The sequence below is a fragment of the Oncorhynchus keta genome, chromosome 6 (assembly GCF_023373465.1).
Source record: "Oncorhynchus keta strain PuntledgeMale-10-30-2019 chromosome 6, Oket_V2, whole genome shotgun sequence".
NCBI classification, from domain to species: domain Eukaryota; kingdom Metazoa; phylum Chordata; class Actinopteri; order Salmoniformes; family Salmonidae; genus Oncorhynchus; species Oncorhynchus keta.
The window spans coordinates 41,191,923-41,212,042 of record NC_068426.1 but is presented as its reverse complement, the minus strand read 5'-3'; the positions used below and the strand labels follow the sequence as shown (position 1 = coordinate 41,212,042).

The 20,120-nt window shown below is 41.9% G+C and overlaps 2 protein-coding genes across 2 annotated transcripts in view; one reads left to right on the top strand and one right to left on the bottom strand.

Annotated features, from left to right (window-relative positions):
* Nucleotides 1–13,745, top strand: part of LOC118385527 (endothelin-converting enzyme 2-like) — a 60,120-nt gene extending 46,375 nt beyond the window's left edge. Inside the window, exons 18-19 of the mRNA XM_035772735.2 lie at nucleotides 11,572–11,704; nucleotides 13,617–13,745. Of these exons, the coding sequence (XP_035628628.1) occupies nucleotides 11,572–11,661 (90 nt within the window). The 3' untranslated portion in view covers nucleotides 11,662–11,704; nucleotides 13,617–13,745. The remainder of the gene's footprint in view (nucleotides 1–11,571; nucleotides 11,705–13,616) is intronic.
* Nucleotides 4,015–6,000, bottom strand: LOC118385528 (28S ribosomal protein S24, mitochondrial-like). The gene is made up of 4 exons (XM_035772737.2): nucleotides 5,864–6,000; nucleotides 5,573–5,653; nucleotides 5,335–5,446; nucleotides 4,015–5,128 (listed from the first exon to the last, which is right to left on the bottom strand). Exons 1-4 carry the CDS (start codon nucleotides 5,900–5,902, stop codon nucleotides 4,845–4,847), a joined length of 516 nt encoding a protein of 171 aa, XP_035628630.1. The 5' UTR covers nucleotides 5,903–6,000; the 3' UTR covers nucleotides 4,015–4,844.
* Nucleotides 13,746–20,120: the final 6,375 nt, after the last annotated feature.

Sequence of the window (20,120 nt, the reverse complement as noted above, 5' to 3'; positions counted from 1 at the left end):
CTCCCTCCTATTTACCATGTTCTACTACTAGACAGATGAAAGCACTATGAAGCCTACTGATAACCCTTCAGTGACATCACTTTAAAATGGATCCCTACTAGCAGTGGTGGGGATCAGTGACATCACAATGGATTAAAATGGCCTCCTCCTATTTACCATGTTCTACTACTAGACAGATGAAAGCACTATGAAGCCTACTGATAACCCTTCAGTGACATCACAATGGATCCCATAGCAGTGGTGGGGGATCCTAATACTTTAAAATGGCCTCCCCTCCTATTTACCATGTTCTACTACTAGACAGATGAAAGCACTATGAAGCCTACTGATAACCCTTCAGTGACATCACAATGGATCCCCTAGCAGTGGTGGGGAATCCTAATACTTTAAAATGGCCTCCCCTCCTATTTACCATGTTCTACTACTAGACAGATGAAAGCACTATGAAGCCTACTGATAACCCTTCAGTGACATCACAATGGATCCCATAGCAGTGGCAGGGGATCCTAATACTTTAAAATGGCCTCCCCTCCTATTTACCATGTTCTACTACAGATGGCACAGATGAAAGCACTATGAAGCCTACTGATGAAAAAGATTGCATTTTGAGTTAATAATAATAATAATATATGCTTTTAGTTATCCCATTTCTGTAAACATTCTGGTCCCGGGAATCGAACCCACTACCCTGGCGTTACAAGCGCCATTTACCAACTGAGCTACAGAAGGACATAGGAAAGGGTACTGAAAGCCACTTAACAGTGTTGACCCAACCAGGAGCAGGGTGCCAATGCCCCTAGACGCCGATCTTGGTTCAGTTTTTGTATTTTCAGCACTAATGGTTAAGGTTAGGATTGGGGGAGGGTTTGCTGATCGTATATTTGTACTTAAGGGAAACTTCATCCATGAGCATGCTACCACAAGATCGGCAGAGCTCCCTCTGGGACCTATAGTGTGCTGGACAATCTGGGACTCTGGTTGTAGGGACCATCACCACTTGCTTATCTGTGTGTTATAGTTGTTATTGGCATATTCTGAAGTTGACAAAGTTGAAATGAGAAGCACATCTTTAAATCTGCCTTTTGTCAAAGATTATTTTGTTTGTCCCTTGTGTCCAGTTGATTCTTTGTTTCTCTGTATGCTAAGGGTGTGTGTGTGTGTGTGTGTGTGTGTGTGTGTGTGTGTGTGTGTGTGCATGAGCATGTGCAGCCTTAGAAGCTTGGTTGATATTTACTGTGTTTAATCTGTCAGCTTCATTGCGAAAGGATAGTTTGTTTATGAGTGTGTGAGCGAGTATGTATGTATGCGTGTGTGCACGTACGTATATGTGTGTATGCATGTATGTTTGTGTCTGTGTGCACGTACGTATGTGTGCAGATTGCTATGATACACCATCCCGACTTACATTGAACTATCAACAATGTCAAGTCTGCTGCAGTGATTTTACCCCTCATTCCCCCCCAAAATACTCATTTGAAATGAATGGATATGTTGAAGGGATATTTTTTTGCTGAGTTTGTGTGAAATGCTTGATTGTGTGTGATTTTTAACGTAGATGTCTATATTCTAGGTGCCCCAAATATAGACTGTAGCTGTTTTTCATCAAGCTGTCCACTCAAGAGGAAGCTGACTGTGATCAATGCCTGTAATATGTGTAAGGTTATCAATCAACCTCAGTGTTTACAAACAGAGGAACTACATCATTCAAGTATATTGATCATATCTTTACTAATGCTGCAGAACTTTGTTCTGAAGCTGTATCAACACCCATTGGATATAGCGACCATAATATAGTGGCTATATTCATAAAAGCAAAGGTTCCAAGGGCTGGGCCTAAAATAGTATATACGAGATCATACAGAAGGTTTTCCAGCGATACCTATGTTGAAGATGTAAAAAAATATATGGCACTGCACTGCATTTATGAAAATTGTTCTTCCAGTTATCAATAAGCATTGTTAAGAATGTTATTTTCTGAGGATTATTCCCTATTGGAATTTGGTGTCTAGGTACCCTCTGTAAGACCAGAGGTCACCATAAAGCAGGTCTCAGTAACTGGTATCTGGGCCCCTGAGCCATAAAATCGGACATGGGTGTCCTTAAGCGATTTTAAGATGTTTCAAATGTATAGTCTATCCTACCCCAAGGTCGCCACCTTGATTTAATGCTTTGGCACCTGGCACGGAAGGGTGAAACAGAGAACATACAAAGAGTATTTAGCTCAGCCCTCCCCTCGATCTGGCCATGAGAGTACATGGCCAGATCGTTCTTCAAGATGTTCAAGCGTTCATAGATGACCAGCGGCGTCATATAATAATCATAGTGGTGCAACAGGGGGTGCAACAGTTCACCATATAAGGCTCAGGGCCAGAACCAGATGCAGACACGGGAGGCAGATGGTTTGGGTGTTTAATATGTATTAGTTCCAAAAAGGGGTAGGCAAGAGAATGGTCATGGACAGGCAAAATGTCAAAACCAGATCAAAGTCCAGGGGGTACAGAGTGGCAGGCAGGCAGACTGGTCAGGCAGGCGGGTACAGAGTCCAGAAAACAGGCAAGGGTCAAAACCGGGAGGACTAGCAAAAGAGAGAATAGCAAAAGCAGGAGCACAGAAACACTGGTTGACTTAAAACAGACAAGACGAACTGACACAGAGAGACAGGAAACACAGGGATAAATACACTGGGGAAAATAAGCGACACCTGGAGGGAGGTGGAGACAATCACAGGGACAGGTGAAACAGATCAGGGCGTGACACACCACCTCAGGAGCAAATGTCAGTTGTCTTTTCATAGCCGAGCATTCTGGGGTAAAGACAGCAGGTGCAGCAGAGAGAGAGGGTCGAAACAGCAGGACCGGGATAAGGTACAGTGGGGCAAAAAAGTATTTTATACTGATAACAAGTTCAAACAGGTGCCATTAATACAGGTAACGAGTGGAGGACAGAGGAGCCTCTTAAAGAAGAAGTTACTGGTCTGTGAGAGACAGAAATCTTGCTTGTTTGTAGGTGAACAAATACTTATTTTCCACCAAATTTTGCAAATAAATTCATTAAAAATCCTACAATGTGATTTTCTGGATTTGTTTTTTTTCTCATTTTGTCTGTCATAGTTGAAGTGTACCTATGATGAAAATTACAGGCCTCATCTTTTTAAGTGGGAGAACTTGCACAATTGGTGGCTGACTAAATACTTTTTTGCCCCACTGTACATATGAGATGAGTAATGTAGGGTATGTAAACATTATTTAAAGTGACTAGTGATACATTTATTACATACAATTTCCATGATTAAAGTGGCTGGAGTTGAGTCAGTATGTTGGCAGCAGCCACTCAATGTCGTGATGGCTGTTTAACAGTCTGATGGCCTTGAGATAGAAGCTGTTTTTCAGTCTCTCGCTCCCAGCTTTGATGCACCTGTACTGACCTCGCCTTCTGGATGATAGCGGGGTGAACAGGCAGTGGCTCGGGTGGTTGTTGTCCTTGATGATCTTTTTGGCCTTCCTGTGACATCGGGTGCTGTAGGTGTCCTGGAGGGCAGGTAGTTTGCCCCCGGTAATGCGTTGTGCAGACTTCACTACCCCTGGAGAGCCTTACGGTTGTGGGTGGAGCAGTTGCCGTACCAGGCGGTGATACAGCCCGACAGGATGCTCTCGATTGTGCATCTGTAAAGTTTTGTTTTTGTTGACAAGCCTTGAAATTTCTTCAGCCTCCTGAGGTTGAAGATAGGCGCTGTTTCCTGAAGCGATCATCTCCTTCATCACCACACGGTCTGTGTGGGTGGACCAGTGTTTCAGTTTGTCTGTGATGTGTCATCGGGTAGAACAGAAAGGAACTTAACATTGGTATTGTGCTACCTACCCTCTCCACTATTGTCCCGAATATCGATGTGGATAGAAGCTTGTCCGTTTCTATACATTAATCTGCAATGTGCGTTTCACCAGACCTCTGCTGTGTGTGCGAAACTATGGGGCAAACCGGACAGGTTTGGCATAGATTGTTGACATGTAAACTATATTTCGTCTCCAATGTTTATTGAAAACACAAGTACATTTGCACAGTGAGCATTTCTCTCAAATACATTGTTGCAGTTGTTGGTTAGCTAACTAGCAGATTTGAGCCATATTAGCATAGGCATGACATCAGTCAAAACAAGACATGGTATAAAGAACAAGATAAAATAGCCACCTACAATTCCCCACATGGCAGCTTCTTGTCATTGTTGCTAGCCATCTGCCCATCCAGAATAACAGACTTCTGCCCCATTAAATTGTGTGCATCGTTTGTGACGTTGTCAGCTAACCCGTCTATTCCTTCCTACTGTGAACAGCCAGCGCTGAGGCAGTTGTTTAACACACACAAGGTAAATAAATGCAAGGCATTCCATGTGAAAACAGATTTCAATAGACACGTTCAAATATTCTTTATTCAAAAGGTTTTTCTCCCAGGGTAAAGCTAGTCTGGGAATCTGGTCATTTCAAGCCTTCACACTTACAAGTTATAAGATACCCATTGACTCTTGGAAGAATATATACCGGTAGCCTCATGAGCCTATCTCAAAATATAAGGTTTTATTCACTGGTTACAAACAAGGACGTAAACCCCTCAATGTTTAAAATTATCATGTGGATGTCATGGACTGTCAGTGAGTCAGTCCATGCATCTAGGGTGTGATTTATGAATTTGAGAAATGTTAGTTTCCTAATCTCATCCCTCAGGTATATAGCAAAACAAGTGGTGGGGTGACCATTTTGTTGTGTTTGGTTCCCAGAATGTAGCTTTAACAATGGTAACTATTGTGTCTAAGTCCTTCCACAAAGTCCTACGTCAGCAGTTCCTGTTCCTCCTCAGAGGTACTTGTAGACAGCCTTGTCCGCTAAGGTCTGGACCTCCATCTTGACGGGACACTTGTAGAAGTGGGAGAGCAGCGTCTCTGTGTAGCCAATAAGGAAGTAGAACTTCTGAGGAGGGAGTTTCTGCACCATCAGGGCACACACCACCAGCATGTTCCCGCGCCGCTTTATCACAACCTCATTGGCTAGGCAGTTATGGAAGGTGCCGAAGATGAAACGCCGCACAAACATGTCCTCTACTGTACGATCGGATGCTCCTCCCTCTCCCTGTAAGTTGCCTAGGCGATAAAGAGGGACGAATAGAGGATAGAGGGAGAAACATCAGGAATACTTGAACAATTATGAAATTTACTTAGCTGCATAATTAACTGATGGGTTGAAGGCTAGCCCCGAGGACAGCATATTCGCGAATACGGTTGGGGTTGTCTTTACAGATAAGATCAGATAACTCAGTGTGTAGGATTTTTTTTATTTTTAAACTCACCAGTGTGCTGGGAAAGCCAACCTTTGCGGTGGCCTATGTGGTGGGGGTGGAGGGCTTGCTCATAGGTCAGTGGGCGGTCTCCTTTCCCCACTCGGATACGGGCTGCCCGATTCTAAGACAAAACAAAGGTACAGATGTTTAGTTGAAAGCAGCTTTGTCAGCAGCAAGTGAGTGACTAGGTAATGTCCAATGTGGAGGATGGAAATGCTGTAACGTTTAGTCTTCGAATAAAAGATACCTTGCAGCATATTGCAGTGGTATGAAGTGTTCGTGTCCCAGAGTTGACGCATATCGAAGTACCGACTCTGGCAAGCGCGATCTGTGATGCAAAGACATGAATGCAAAGACACCGAGAAACAGACAAGTAACATTGACAGCTAACGTTAGCTACATCGGCTAGCCAGCCAGAAACACACTTTCTCCAAGCCCACACACGTATCTAAACAAAAACGGTTCATAGTTAAAACGTAACAATACTTTAAAGTATAATGTTGTCGAATTATGGACTAAATGTAAACATGCTTCTCACCGATAATTTCACAGCCCGACAGCTCAAAGACGCAGCCATTTTGACTAACGAAAGTGTTTGTGGGAGGGGCCAATGGCCTGGGCATGGCTAGAAGGGGTACAGCTTGTGTCAAATGAACGTCAGATTTGACTTTACGTAGCAGTTTAGGATAATTAGGTTAGGTTAAGGGTTACCCAAAATGCTAAACGTTTCAAATTTGGACAAAAGTGGGAATCCATCAAGCCCAATAACCAGTGACGATTTCATCATGTTAATCTTAGTGGGGCAAAAAAAAAATACAAGTAGAGGGATGCATGCCAGCAAACCACTACGCAACACAAAACTAAACAATGCATTAATTACATTATAACGGTGACAAACGGTGCCCACAAACTTGGGTCTACATAAAGCTGTGCCAGCAGCAGTCCCAACATCTTACCACTGCTACACCAGACTATCAGTGGAGCCTTGTCTGGCAGCGAAACAGTTAATCCAGCTTCATTTACTGCCTTAAAAAAAAAATTCAACCGCTGTTATGGCTTACTTGGTTATAAACAGGTTATAGGCTACATGTGCACCACCAAGTCAGAACAGTAGGTGAAATTAAGAGGGGTAAATAGACCAAATTATTAGGGTGAGGCACATGGGCTACTAACAGCTTACTACACAACATAGTGTTACTTTCTTAGCTACAGTATACATATCTCCCTGGCATATTACATCATTTATGCAGCAGCATACAATACATTTTTGGACACCTTGTTGTGGTGTGCTCACTTGAACAGGAAGGTGGTGCGGCGGTCCTTCGTGGGCAAATTTTGTCATCAAAGTCTGGCATTCTCTGGATTTATGGTGCTTTCAAGACAACTGGGAACTCGGGGGGAAAAAACAAGGTTGAATCATGATGACGTCATTGATCTTCAGGTCGTAGCTATAGAAAGAGGCCAGAGTTTGGATTCTTTACATACAATAGAAATAAGCGGAATCATTTTTATGTAATTAATTTCATTATTCTTTTGGCCAAATTTCATATACACAAATGTAAATTTACAAACAGAAAACCACATTTTCGTATCCTACAAAAAGAAATTGAACTGTATTTTAAGACGGTTAAATGCTCTACTAACAAAAAAGCTGTTAGAATTGTAAGTATATGCATGTCCCTTAAGGTCCTTGTGTAATTGTAATGTGATATTTTACCCCCTAGCTCGATTGTCCATTGTTTGTAATCTATGTATGCTTGTGTTCCCTCATGTGCTTTATGTATTGATTTGTTGTTAATAAAAAAATAAAAAATATATATTAAAAAAAAGAAAGAGGCCAGAGTTCCCGACATACAATTTCGAGTTGGATGACCGTTCAAAACACATTTCCCAGTCGGAGCTCTTTTTCTCCCAGAATTCCCAGTTGTCTGGAACTCACTGAAGTCAAGTTTTTCGCAGTTCCGAGTTAACAGTTGTTTTGCGCATGGCACAAATCATGCTTCATTGACAGCATGGCCAATGTTGAATGTTTATCATTTTAACTTGGAACAGAGACACTTAATCCCAAATGTGGGACCACACAGCCACTCCATTGAATAGCAGGCTAGTGATTGCTTTGAAATGCTTGCAGTTAGCCACTCGTTGTTGAATTTGCGATTTCTGACTTGCTGTGTAATGTTTATGTCAAATGGCCAATGAGCACTGACACATTTTATCTATAATTTCTCTTAATTATTTCTCTTCATATGACAAGGATTAAAAGTAGATTGTCGACTTGATTCATGATGACGACGGCTAGCTAAGATTTTGAAAATATCAGTCCAATCAAAGCTACTGTAGATATAAAATGACGTCAAATTACGTTATATGTGGCCAATGGCCTTGAGCCTTCTTGGATGGACATTTCTAATATAACTCTATGGCAGTACCTAAGTGACTTGAATTTTCGAGGTCTACCCTTAGACTTGGTGGTGACGTACTGTCCCCAAGTGACAGAACACTGAGCTAATCATGGCACAACTAGAGAACTTTACCAACACCTACGCTCTATATTTTCCATAAGCTGCCCCACCACCACAGAAAGCACTGAGCATGGCTGAAACACCTGCATCTTTGAGCTGCATTACTTAAGAAAGCACAAAATAGATAATGTTTGTATGCTGCTTAATTAACTCAATTATTATATATTTTTTACATTTTTTGCAAAATTATACGTGATATGTATTATTGCCAAAATGACATGCAAAACAGGTAATCCCCCTCAAAAAAATTTTTTTTTTAGCTAAAAATGTGGGGCTGAAAACAGGTGGGGCTCTGCCCTGAATAGAGCCTAACCCTAACCCATAAACGGCCATCGCTAGTTACCACAAACACAAAGTAATAAACCCCATTTCTACCATTTATATTTTTAAAACGTGATTTTAAAACTAACCTTAACCACAATGCTAACCTTATGCCTAACCCTAAACCTAAATGAATAATAACTGACTTTGTCAGTTTGACTTTGTGGCTGTAGTAACTAGTGGAAAGAATTTTACTCTCCAATGTTCTCATATATTATTCATATTATTTTAACTGTACCATTTTATCAACAGTCTTATATAAACACCAATTATATGTGTTAATGATATATATGATTGTATTATATGAAATCATTTTGATAACATCTTGAAATAGGAACCTTGATTTGCGCATGGTGTTCCCTGCGGACAATTTTCAGTTCCTACATAGAAATTACAATAAAAGTAACATATTCTTAGTCAGCGAACAACTTTAAAAGTTTGCGATAAATGTGATTTTATTGAAATATAACAGTTTGTGACATATTAAAAAAAGTTCAAATCTACAATGCCGTCGTCTATGGAAATGATAGAGTTGTATGACAACGCTCTACTTGGAATCTTGCAGCATGTTGGAAACATCCATAATTTCATTGAGGTCTACTTCGGTTTTCTGTACCGCAAGACAGACTTTTACCGCCTGCTGTCAACCCCCAATGACCGTATGTGCTTCTCTCCAGGGGTGGCCGAGAAGATGGTCCGAAACGTAATATAGTTAACTACAGTAGCTAGCTAAACATTTGACACGTTTCTGTGTTAGCCATGTAGGCTGGTCTGTTTTCTCCCTACAATTCTGTTCCCCTGTTTAGTTTCAACTCTGTTTTTAACTCAGTAAGATTGTCATCAAACAATAGACATCAACCTAATCTGCCATCATTGGCACTGCCCCTTGCATTTAAGCTCATATGTCAGTCTTGGCTGTGTTGGTTACTAGTTAGAAAAGGAGCCGATATTCTATGATGTATTTTTTAAAGTTCGATTTTTGTATTTATTTAACCTTTATTTAACTAAGCAAGTCAGTTAAGAACAAAGTCTTCTTTACAATGATGGCCTACCCCAGCCAAACCCGAATGAAGCTGCGCCACCCTATGGGACTCCCAATCAAGGCCAGTTGTGATACAGCCTGGAATCGAACCAGGGTCTGTAGTGTGACGCCTCTAGCACAGAGATGCAGTGCCTTAGACTGCTGCGCCACTCGGGAGCCCAGCTTGCAACATACATCAGCAGTGACCTAATTGGCCAAGACTCTCATCATTGTTACTTCCCCTTTGCATTTAAGCTCATATGGAAAATATCAGTAGTCTTAGCTGAGTTGGTTACGAATAGCATGCCTATGCCCAGCACCCTGCCCTGAACATTTGTCACTGTTACTAGCTGACTTCCACCCGGTACTCAACCCTGCACCTTAGAGACTGTCGTTGAACAATGTTTACTTTAATTATGTTAACACAGTTTTACCTACTTCGTGTATATATATATATACACACACACACAGAGTACACTATTCTAGTCAAGGCTAATCCTGTATAACTACTGCTGTACACCTTTTTCTTTTCATATACTGTTCATACACACAATGTTCATACATATTTAGATGCTGATTTTGGGGATTTTCTTGTATTGTTAGGTATTACTGCACTGTTGGAGCTAGGATCATTAGCATTTCGCTACACCCGCGATAACGTCCGCAAAATATGCATACACAACCAATAAAATGTATTTAATTTGACTATTTGGAATATCGGCCCCTTGTCTATGATGTCATCTTGCAGACTCCACCCTTTAACGTACACAACAAGTGATTAAGGGTTGATTATGTACTTGGCTCATTATCTGCACAGTCCTGTCTGTTTGAGCATGTGGTGGAGTTGGACGGAGAGAGGCAGCAGAGGGAGCTGCAGCAGAGACACACGGCCTGGGTAGCGCCCCCCATGGTGCAGGAGCTAGAGGTACAGGCCACCAAGCAGCCGGTGGAGCCCAGGGGAGTCAGGACAGAGCCTGCTGCCCAGAGAGAGTTCTGTCTCGGGTTCTGGAGAGCCCAGCACAGCCTCTAGTACGAGGCCTACCTCTTCCAGCCAGCCCCAGAGCAGCAGTGCAGCCCAGCATTCATCACAGGGAGACCTGGCAGCAGCCTGCTCAGACTCTAGAGCAGCCTTTCTTAAAGTATGGGTCGCGGACCTGTTAATGGTGGGTCGAGACGTGTAAATGTATAACTGTTAAATGAATTACTGGAATTGATTTGGCCTTGTGCATCTGTGTTCTCTATTCAATGCGCGTTATGCTCAGCAGCGGTCTCTGCTCAGTTTGGCAGCTGTGTGAGAGGGAGATGCCCGTGTGATTCTCAATGTATTTTTCTGCAGTTTTCTTGAAGATCACTCAATTGTCATGAAACGTATATACAGCGATGAGTTTCTCTCTCTCTTTCATACAAGCTTATAACGCGGAGCACACACAATGTGTTTTGTGTGTGGAAGTGCTTAGTAATGCGTCTCGCATAACGAACAAATGATTAAAAAAGACACGTCCTGACCAAACATCCACAGCATGACGGTAAACCCAGGGAGTTCTTTCAGAACAGGGCAGAATGCTTCAGGAATCAGTGCCTCGACAGTGGAAAAGTCAGCTAGCAAGGCATTGTCATTTTATAACAGGTGACGATAAGCAGAAATAAGGGAGTACTAACTGACTCTCATAATATATGTGAGTTTCTCTTTCATACAATCCCCTGTCCTTGTACACAGATAACAGCTGACATTCGCCAAAGCAAGCTAAGCTACTGATAGTGTAACCCTAGTAACAGTACAGATGAAGATGAACAATCAGGCCTACTGTACATCTTACTGTATACATTATTGTATTTTAACAGCAACAGTTCCAACCGAGACAGATATGTAAGAGTGCTTTTAATTGGGAAAAATAAACATTAATATATTTTTATATGGATATTTAATATCGTTGTTATTTGTTTTTGTCTCTATTGCATTTGTTTTAGGTATAAGGGCAATGAAATGTACCGATATTTATGTAAAGTTGCATATTTTCCCAAGCTTGGGTCCCAGGAAAACAAAGAATTTCTCATTTGAGTCCCAGGCTGAACATGTTTAAGATCCCCTGCTCTAGAGCATCTGCTCCTACTGAGTTACAGTAGTATTGTACTGCCTGTCTTGGTCATACCAATAGGAATGGTTCTTTCCTAGTGCTTCTTCAATGGAAAGGGGTCCGCAAAGTAATAGGTGGTAGGTGACCTGTTCTACATGGGACACTTGCTTTATATATTTGCACAATTACCCTACAAAATAGACGTTGGCAGTTTTGAATTTGGTAGAATCTCCCTGTTGGGATGGAATCGATCCCAAACCTTTGTATTGAGTAGGCCTATTCATTTGTGTGTTTGTCTGTCTATCAGTGGTCAGGTGGTGCACCAGGCCAGTCTAGACAGTTGCAACGAGGCGGTGAGGGACTCCTACAGCTGGTCTCAGGACTACCCTTATGTTGAGGTCCGCGTCAACATCCCCAAGACCGTTGTCAAGGGCAGACAGGTAACCATGGTGACCACATGGTTCCTCTTTCTACATATTTCCTTTTTTAAATCTTTATATTATAACCTTCATACATGTCTGTGTGAACTATTTGTGTTAACTTCTCTGGGATATGTGGGACGGTAGCGTCCCACCTCGTCAACAGCCAGTGAAAGTGCAGGGCGCCAAATTCAAAACAACAGAAATCCCATAATTAAAATTCCTCAAACATACAAGTATTTTACACCATTTTAAAGATAAACTTGTTGTAAATCCAGCCACAGTGTCCGATTTCAAAAAGGCTTTACGACGAAAGCACACCAAACGATTATGTTAGGTCAGCACCTAGTCACAGAAAAACACAGCCATTTTTCCAGCCAAAGAGGAGTCACAAAAAGTAGAAAAAGAGATCAAATTAATCACTAACCTTTGTTGATCTTCATCAGATGACACTCATAGGACTTCATGTTACATAATACATGTATGTTTTGTTCAATGAAGTTCATATTTATATCCAAAAATCTCAGTTTACATTGTTATGTTCAGTAGTTCCAAAACATCTGGTGATTTTGCAGAGAGCCACATCAATTTACAGAAATACTCATAAATAAACATTGCTAAAAGATACAAGTGTTATGCAAGGAATTTTAGATCCACTTCTCCTTAATGCAACCGCTGTGTCAGATTTAAGAAACTTTGCGGAAAAAGCACACCATGCTATAATCTGAGTACGGCGCTCAGACTCAAAAACAAGCCATTCCGGGTATCCGCCATGTTGTGGAGTCAACAGAAGTCAGAAATAGCATTATAAATATTCACTTACCTTTGATGATCTTCATCAGAATGCACTCCCAGGAATCCCAGTTCCACAATAAATGTTTGTTTTGCTCGATAAAGTCCATCATTTATGTCCAAATACCTCCTTTTTGTTAGAGCGTTTAGCCCAGTAATCCAAATTCATGAGGTGCGATCACTAGGTCCAGATGAAAAGTCAAAAAGTTCCGTTACAGTCCGTAGAAACATGTCAAACGATGTATAGAATCAATCTTTAGAATGTTTTTAACATAATCTTCAATAATGTTCCAACCGGAGAATTCCTTTGTCTTCAGAAATGCAATGGAACGCAGGTCGCTCTCACGTGTGGCAGATCCCTGACTCAAACAGCTCTCATTCGCCCCCACTTCACAGTAAAAGCCTCAAACATGGTTCTAAAGACTGTTAAAATGACCCCATACACACTGTATATTCGATAGGCAATGGCTTGAAAAACTACAAACCTCAGATTTCCCACTTCCTGGTTGGATGGTTTCTCAGGTTTTTACCTGCCATATGAGTTCTGTTATGTCACAGACATCATTCAAACAGTTTTAGAAACGTCAGAGTGTTTTCTATCCAAATCTACTAATTATATGCATATTCTAGCTTTTATGTCTGAGTAGCAGGCAGTTTACTCTGGGCATCCAAGCTACTCAATACTGCCCCCCAGTTCCAAATAAGTTAATGTGATGAACTTCATGTGTCCAGTCTATGTTATTCCTGAGTTAAACATGTCTCCAGGGGTTGAAACATGTATGCGAAGTATTAATACTGTAACTTTACATATTTGCTAAAATGCCCTACAAAATACATTTTGAGAATTTTGAATTTGGTAGAATCTCCCTATAGGCATGGAATTGACCCCAACAGGGCTCTACAGTGCGACCATTATACTCACATATGCGACCAAATATTTTGCTGTGCAACCTGGAATTTTAATTTAGGAGCACCAGTGCACCTAGAAAAATGAAGGATTCTAGCTTTGATATCTCAAATATTTTTCATTGTGCACCTACATTTCTTTGTGTGCGCCGACATTTGTCAATTTAGGTGCACAACCCTGTTTATATTGAGTAGGTCTATTAATTTGTGTGTGTGGGTGGGTGGTTCTGTCCAGGTGTGTGTGAACATGCAGCCAGGCAGTGTGTGTTTGAAGGAGGGAACAGGAGAGAAGGTACTGATGGAAGGAGAACAAACACACAAGATCAACACTGACAACTCACTATGGAACCTGGACACTGTGTGGTGGTGAGTACACACACACACACTAGGAATGGGCATTTGAATTATTTCACTATTCAAATAATATTATGACATTTTTAGGATATCCGGATAGTAGTAATTCTAAAAATAATAATTGCCATTGACTCAAATACCGAAGGGCAGTACAACAGTGCAGTGTTCTCGTACTCGAGTCCAGGAACCGGACTTGACTCGGGACTCAAATCACAAGACCAGTGGTGACTCTGTTGTCAGGAAATCTCTTTTGCATAACTCTACATACTAGCTGCAACAGCAGATGTTAAAGCTGCAATATGTAACTTTTTGGGCGACCCGACCAAATTCACATAGAGTTGCTTTTAATGAGAATGACAGATCTATAAGTCTAAGAAGTGGTAGATCTATTCAATGCGTGCTATTTCTATGCTTCCCATTATTACGTTTGTTTTTGTGTCTTACTTTCGGTTATGTACATTAGCTTCAAACAGCAAAAACATATCATATATGATTCTCTACACTATACTTGCTTGTTTGGTTACATAAACTGAAATTAGGTGAACTATTTGAGTTTTAGCAACCAGGAAATGGCGGGGCAATTTGGACATATTGCACCTTTCTTAAATAGCTCTATTATCTATTTAGCCTTATACAAATGTGCACTACCAAGGGACTTGTGACTTGACTCGTGACTTGAGTATAAAGGACTTGGACTTGAACACTAGGGACTTGGGACTCCACTCGGATTCGAGGTTTGGTGACTTGACTAGATCACTGCAACAGAGGACATGCAGCAACAGTGAACGAGAAGTCTGACGTTTGCCATAATAGAACTAATACAAAAACAAATTCTGTTGAATGTTTTGCATTGATCTGTGTTTTTGTCCTCTGTTAGGTGTGCGCCTGTAATCGCTATATGAATAGGGGAAAATAGCATACTGTCAGGGCTGGAGGGAGGGCTAAATGCCCAGCAGTAGCTCAACACACCGTCAAGAAAAGCGACATTCAAAAGTGTATTTTTATTAAAATGAAGATTTTAAAATATCATGGTATATCCTTGTATGTAACAATGTCACAAGGATAATTTAATTAAGACGAAGCTTTTTAATTGATGATAAAGGCCTAAATAAATATATTCTAAATTGAACACTGACACAAGAACGTTCAGGTGTTCAAATAACCGTGCCCATCCCTAACACGCACAGACACTGATAGTCAGACACACACACACTGAGAGAAGGAGATTAATTAATTAATAACCGCGCCCATCCCTAACACGCACATGCACTGATAGTCAGACACACACACACACTGAGAAGAAGGAGATTCATTAATTAATAACCGTGCCCATCCCTAACACGCACATGCACTGATAGTCAGACACACACACTGAGAAGGAGATTAATTAATTAATAACCGTGCCCATCCCTAACACGCACAGGCACTGATAGTCAGACACACACACACACACACTGAGAAGGAGATTAATGAACTAATAACCGTGCCCATCCCTAACACGCACATGCACTGATAGTCAGACACACACTGAGAAGGAGATTAATTAATTAATAACCGTGCCCATCCCTAACACGCACAGGCACTGATAGTCAGACACACACACACACACACTGAGAAGGAGATTAATTAATTAATAACCGTGCCCATCCCTAACACGCACAGGCACTGATAGTCACACACACACACACACACTGAGAAGAAGGAGATTAATTAATTAATAACCGTGCCCATCCCTAACACGCACAGGCACTGATAGTCAGACACACACTGAAGAAGGAGATTAATTAATTAATAACCGCGCCCATCCCTAACACGCACAGGCACTGATAGTCAGACACACACTGAGAAGAAGGAGATTAATTAATTAATAACCGCGCCCATCCCTAACACGCACAGGCACTGATAGTCAGACACACACTGAGAAGAAGGAGATTAATTAATTAATAACCGCGCCCATCCCTAACACGCACATGCACTGATAGTCAGACACACACACACACTGAGAAGAAGGAGATTAATTAATTAATAACCGTGCCCATCCCTAACGCGCACAGGCACTGATAGTCAGACACACACACACACACACACACACACACACACACACACACACACACACACACACACACACACACACACACACAAATATGTATAGACTCCAACACACACGCTGACTCTCCCTCTCTCTCTGTCTGTAGTTGTCTCTCAGTAAGAGTGGTGAGGTGTGGTGGAGTGCAGGAGGGAGAGAAGGAGATGAATGTGAACCAGATCAACAGGGAGCGCTCGATGGCCACTGTGGATGAGGAGGAGCACGCCGTGCTGGACGCACTCACCTATGACTACCGCCAGAAACTACAGGGCCACGAGATGGTGAGAGCACACACAAGTCTCATATTCTTGAAAAGGGTATAGCGGCACGTGTGTATAGAACAGTGTTTACTCTGGAAGAATGTGTAGCAGTGGGGGGTTGAAGGGTCCCACCCAGATCATTTTGTATCTAGAGAAGCTCAGTTCTGGTGACATTAAAAAAATAAAATACATTCTGCTCCAAAATGAATGAAAATAAAATGACGCTAACACCATAGAAAATATAATTCCCACATCCAGAAATAAGCCCCATAACATATTGGAAAAAAAATTATTGTTAAAATTATTTGAACATAACATAACTGATATCACCTGTAGCCCAACTGATGCAGTATAGTGGCTAGAAATAAATATGCTGAAGCATGGGGCTGGCTATCTGCATTTACCCTATTGGGCTAATCATTAGCTAGATCCCAAATTTAATCTTTTAACTAGTTAGCATCGTGTTGATGAATTTTACGGCCCAAAAAACTTGCATAAACACAGTGAAAATAATATAGCCTCACCTGTTAGGCTAACTTGGTGTAACCCACCACCCAGGGCAACACGCACCTTCTCACAGTGAAAATAATATAGGCTTACCTGTTAGGTTAACTTGGTGTAACCCACCTCCCAGGGTAACATGCTCCTTCTCACAGTGAAAATAATATAGGCTTACCTGTTAGGTTAACTTGGTGTAACCCACCTCCCAGGGTAACACGCACCTTGCCTTCTCACAGAAACCTCTTAATGTTAAGCATTTTTCACCCAACACTTCCCCTGGTTGCCACTACTCTTGCTCATGTAAGTTACCATACAATTGACGCATTACATTTAGCCCACTCTCCCATACACACTCACAGGGAATTGCAGAACATGCGTAACCATGACGCTGCTAAAAACTCTGGGTTTAAAATGGTGCAGTTTGCATATTTTTTTTTGAGAAATGGATTAAGTAGGAATGGAAGGCTGCGAACCCCCTCTTTTTAACGGAGACCATTAAAACAGATGTTTTGCACACGATTGCAAGAATTGGTGAGCGTTGACTGCTTGTCAAAATGCAGGTTTCCCTCCCTATGGCACTCGTAAGAGTAGTTAGAGGAATATTTATCTTGCATTGAAAACACAACAACAAGCCTTATTAGGTAAAGATACTAAACAATAATACAAACGCAACATGCAACCGTTAATATAAGGAAATCATTCAATTGAAATAAATAAATTAGCCTTTAATCTATGTTGGTCATGGAACTTCTTTTTTTTTTTAAAGTAGGGATAGTAGTATTTGGTGTGACCACCATTTGACTCATGCAGCGCGACACATCTCCTTCACATAGAATTGATCCGGCTGTTGATTGTGGCCTGTAGAATGTTGTCCCATTCCTCTTCAATGGCTGTGCGAAGTTGCTGGAACTGGAACACGCTGTCGTACATGTCAATCCAGAGCATCCCAAACATGCTCAATGGGTGACATGTCTGGTGAGTACGCAGGCCACGGAAGAACTGGGACATTTTCAGCCTCTAGGAATTTGTACAGATCCTTCCGACATGGGGCTGTGCATTTATCATTCTGAAACATGAGGTGATGGCGGCGGATGAATGGCATGATAATGGGCCTCAGGATCTCGTAACGGTATCTCTGTGCATTCAAATTGCCAGTGATAAAATGTAATTGTCTGTTGTCTGTAGCTTATGCCTGCCCATACCATAACCCCACCACCACCATGGGGCGGTTCTCTGTTCACAACTTTGACATCAGCAAAATGCTCGCCCGCAAGATGCCATACACGTGGTCTGTGGTTGTGAAGCCAGTTGGACATACTGCCAAATTCTCTTATGGTAGATAAATAAACATTAAATTATCTGGCAACAGCTCTGGTGGACTTTCCTGCAGTCAGCATGCTGTCAGCACACCCCCTCAAAACTTGAGACATCTGTTGCATTGTGTGGTGACAAAACTGCACATTTTAGAGTGGCCTTTTATTGTCCCCAGCACAAGGTCCACCTGTGTAATTATCATACGGTTTAATTAGCTACTTGATATGCCACACCTGTCAGGTGGAAGGATTATCTTGGCACATGAGATATGCTAACTAACAGGGATTTAAACTAATGTGTGCACAACATTTGAGATAAATAAGCTTTTTGTGTGTATGAACAAATTCAGGGAGCTTTTATTTTAGCTCATGAAACATGGGACCAACACTTGTTGCATTTATATTTTTTTCAGTGTAGATAAATCAGACAACGCCATAGTATAATAGTTTTTCTATTCATTACTTGTTTTCTTTTCAGAGGGAAAGTAAAATGTGGACTGTTTTAGCATCATCAAAGTGCACCTCAAAATACATATATTTTTTTAAATGTTTCATGTTTTTGGGGCAATGATTTTGCTGTGGCGCAGCACCACAGTTAAAGGAGTGCAACGGAAACACTGGCATGGGGCTGGAGGTGAAGGATTGTGGTGCTGAACTATGTTGAGCCCAAGAGTGTTAGACAAAATGCGAGACCAGTTGTGCAGTTTTGTATTTGGATTGTATACACTTATGTATGTGCACATTCCACTCTTATCTATTTTTCTCTCCTACCCATCACTCTCTCTCTCTCTCTCTCTCTCTCTCTCTCTCTCTCTCTCTCTCTCTCTCTCTCTCTCTCTCTCTCTCTCTCTCTCTCTCTCTCTCTCTCTCTCTCTCTCTCTCTCTCTCTCTCTCTCTCTGTCTCTCTCTCTCTCTCTCTCTCTCTCTCTCTCTCTCTCTCTCTCTCTCTCTCTCTCTCTCTCTCTCTCTCTCTCTCTCTCTCTCTCTCTCTCTCTCTCTCTCTCTCTCTCTCTCTCTCTGTCTCTGTCTCTCTCTGTCTCTCTCTCTCTCTCTGTCTCTCTCTCTCTCTCTCTCTCTGTCTCTGTCTCTCTCTCTCTCTCTCTCTCTCTCTCTGTCTCTCTCTCTGTCTCTCTCTCTCTCTCTCTCTCTCTCTGTCTCTCTCTCTCTCTCTCTCTGTCTCTCTGTCTCTCTCTCTCTCTCTCTCTCTCTCTCTCTCTCTCTGTCTCTCTCTCTCTCTCTCTCTCTCTCTCTCTCTCTCTCTCTCTCTCTCTCTCTCTCTCTCTCTCTGTCTCTCTCTCTCTCTCTCTCTCTCTCTCTCTCTCTCTCTCTGTCTCTCTCTCTCTCTCTCTCTCTCTCTCTCTCTCTCTCTCTCTCTCTCTCTCTCTCTGTCTCTCTCTCTCTCTGTCTCTGTCTCTCTCTGTCTCTCTCTCTCTCTCTGTCTCTCTCTCTCTCTCTCTCTCTCTCTCTCTCTCTCTCTCTCTCTCTCTCTCTCTCTCTCTCTCTCTCTCTCTCTCTCTCTCTCTCTCTCTCTCTCTCTCTCTCTCTCTGTCTCTGTCTCTCTCTCTCTCTCTCTCTCTCTCTCTCTCTCTCTCTGTCTCTCTCTCTCTCTCTCTCTCTCTCTCTCTCTGTCTCTCTGTCTCTCTGTCTCTCTGTCTCTCTGTCTCTCTGTCTCTCTCTCTCTCTCTCTCTCTCTCTCTCTCTCTCTCTCTCTGTCTCTCTCTCTCTGTCTCTCTGTCTCTCTCTCTCTCTCTCTCTCTCTCTCTCTCTCTCTGTGTGTGTGTAAAAGATTTAGATGCACTATTGTAAAGTGGCTGTTCCACTGGATGTCATAAGGTGTATGCACCAATTTGTAAGTCGCTCTGGATAAGAGCGTCTGCTAAATGACTTAAATGTAAATGTAAAAGGTATATGATATGCTGAGGGCGCTCCCTTTAAAGGACAACAGTTTGATCCCTCCTTGTTCGACGTCCCCACCAGCGCCGTACAGATGTGAACCCACACACACACACACGATGTTGGGAATTGGGTTTGAGACTGAGCAGAATTGGCTATTCATTCGGTGGAAACAGCCTGGTATTTTAAGACCATTTTCCTTCTTTTTTTTTTTGCTAACTTTGAACAGAAGGGAGAGAAACCCTGTGGAAGCTTTGTTACTATGTTCTGACTTATGTGAAATACCTGAGTCCAGTTCATTAGGTGCCAAGCGTAAGAACAGACTGAAACTG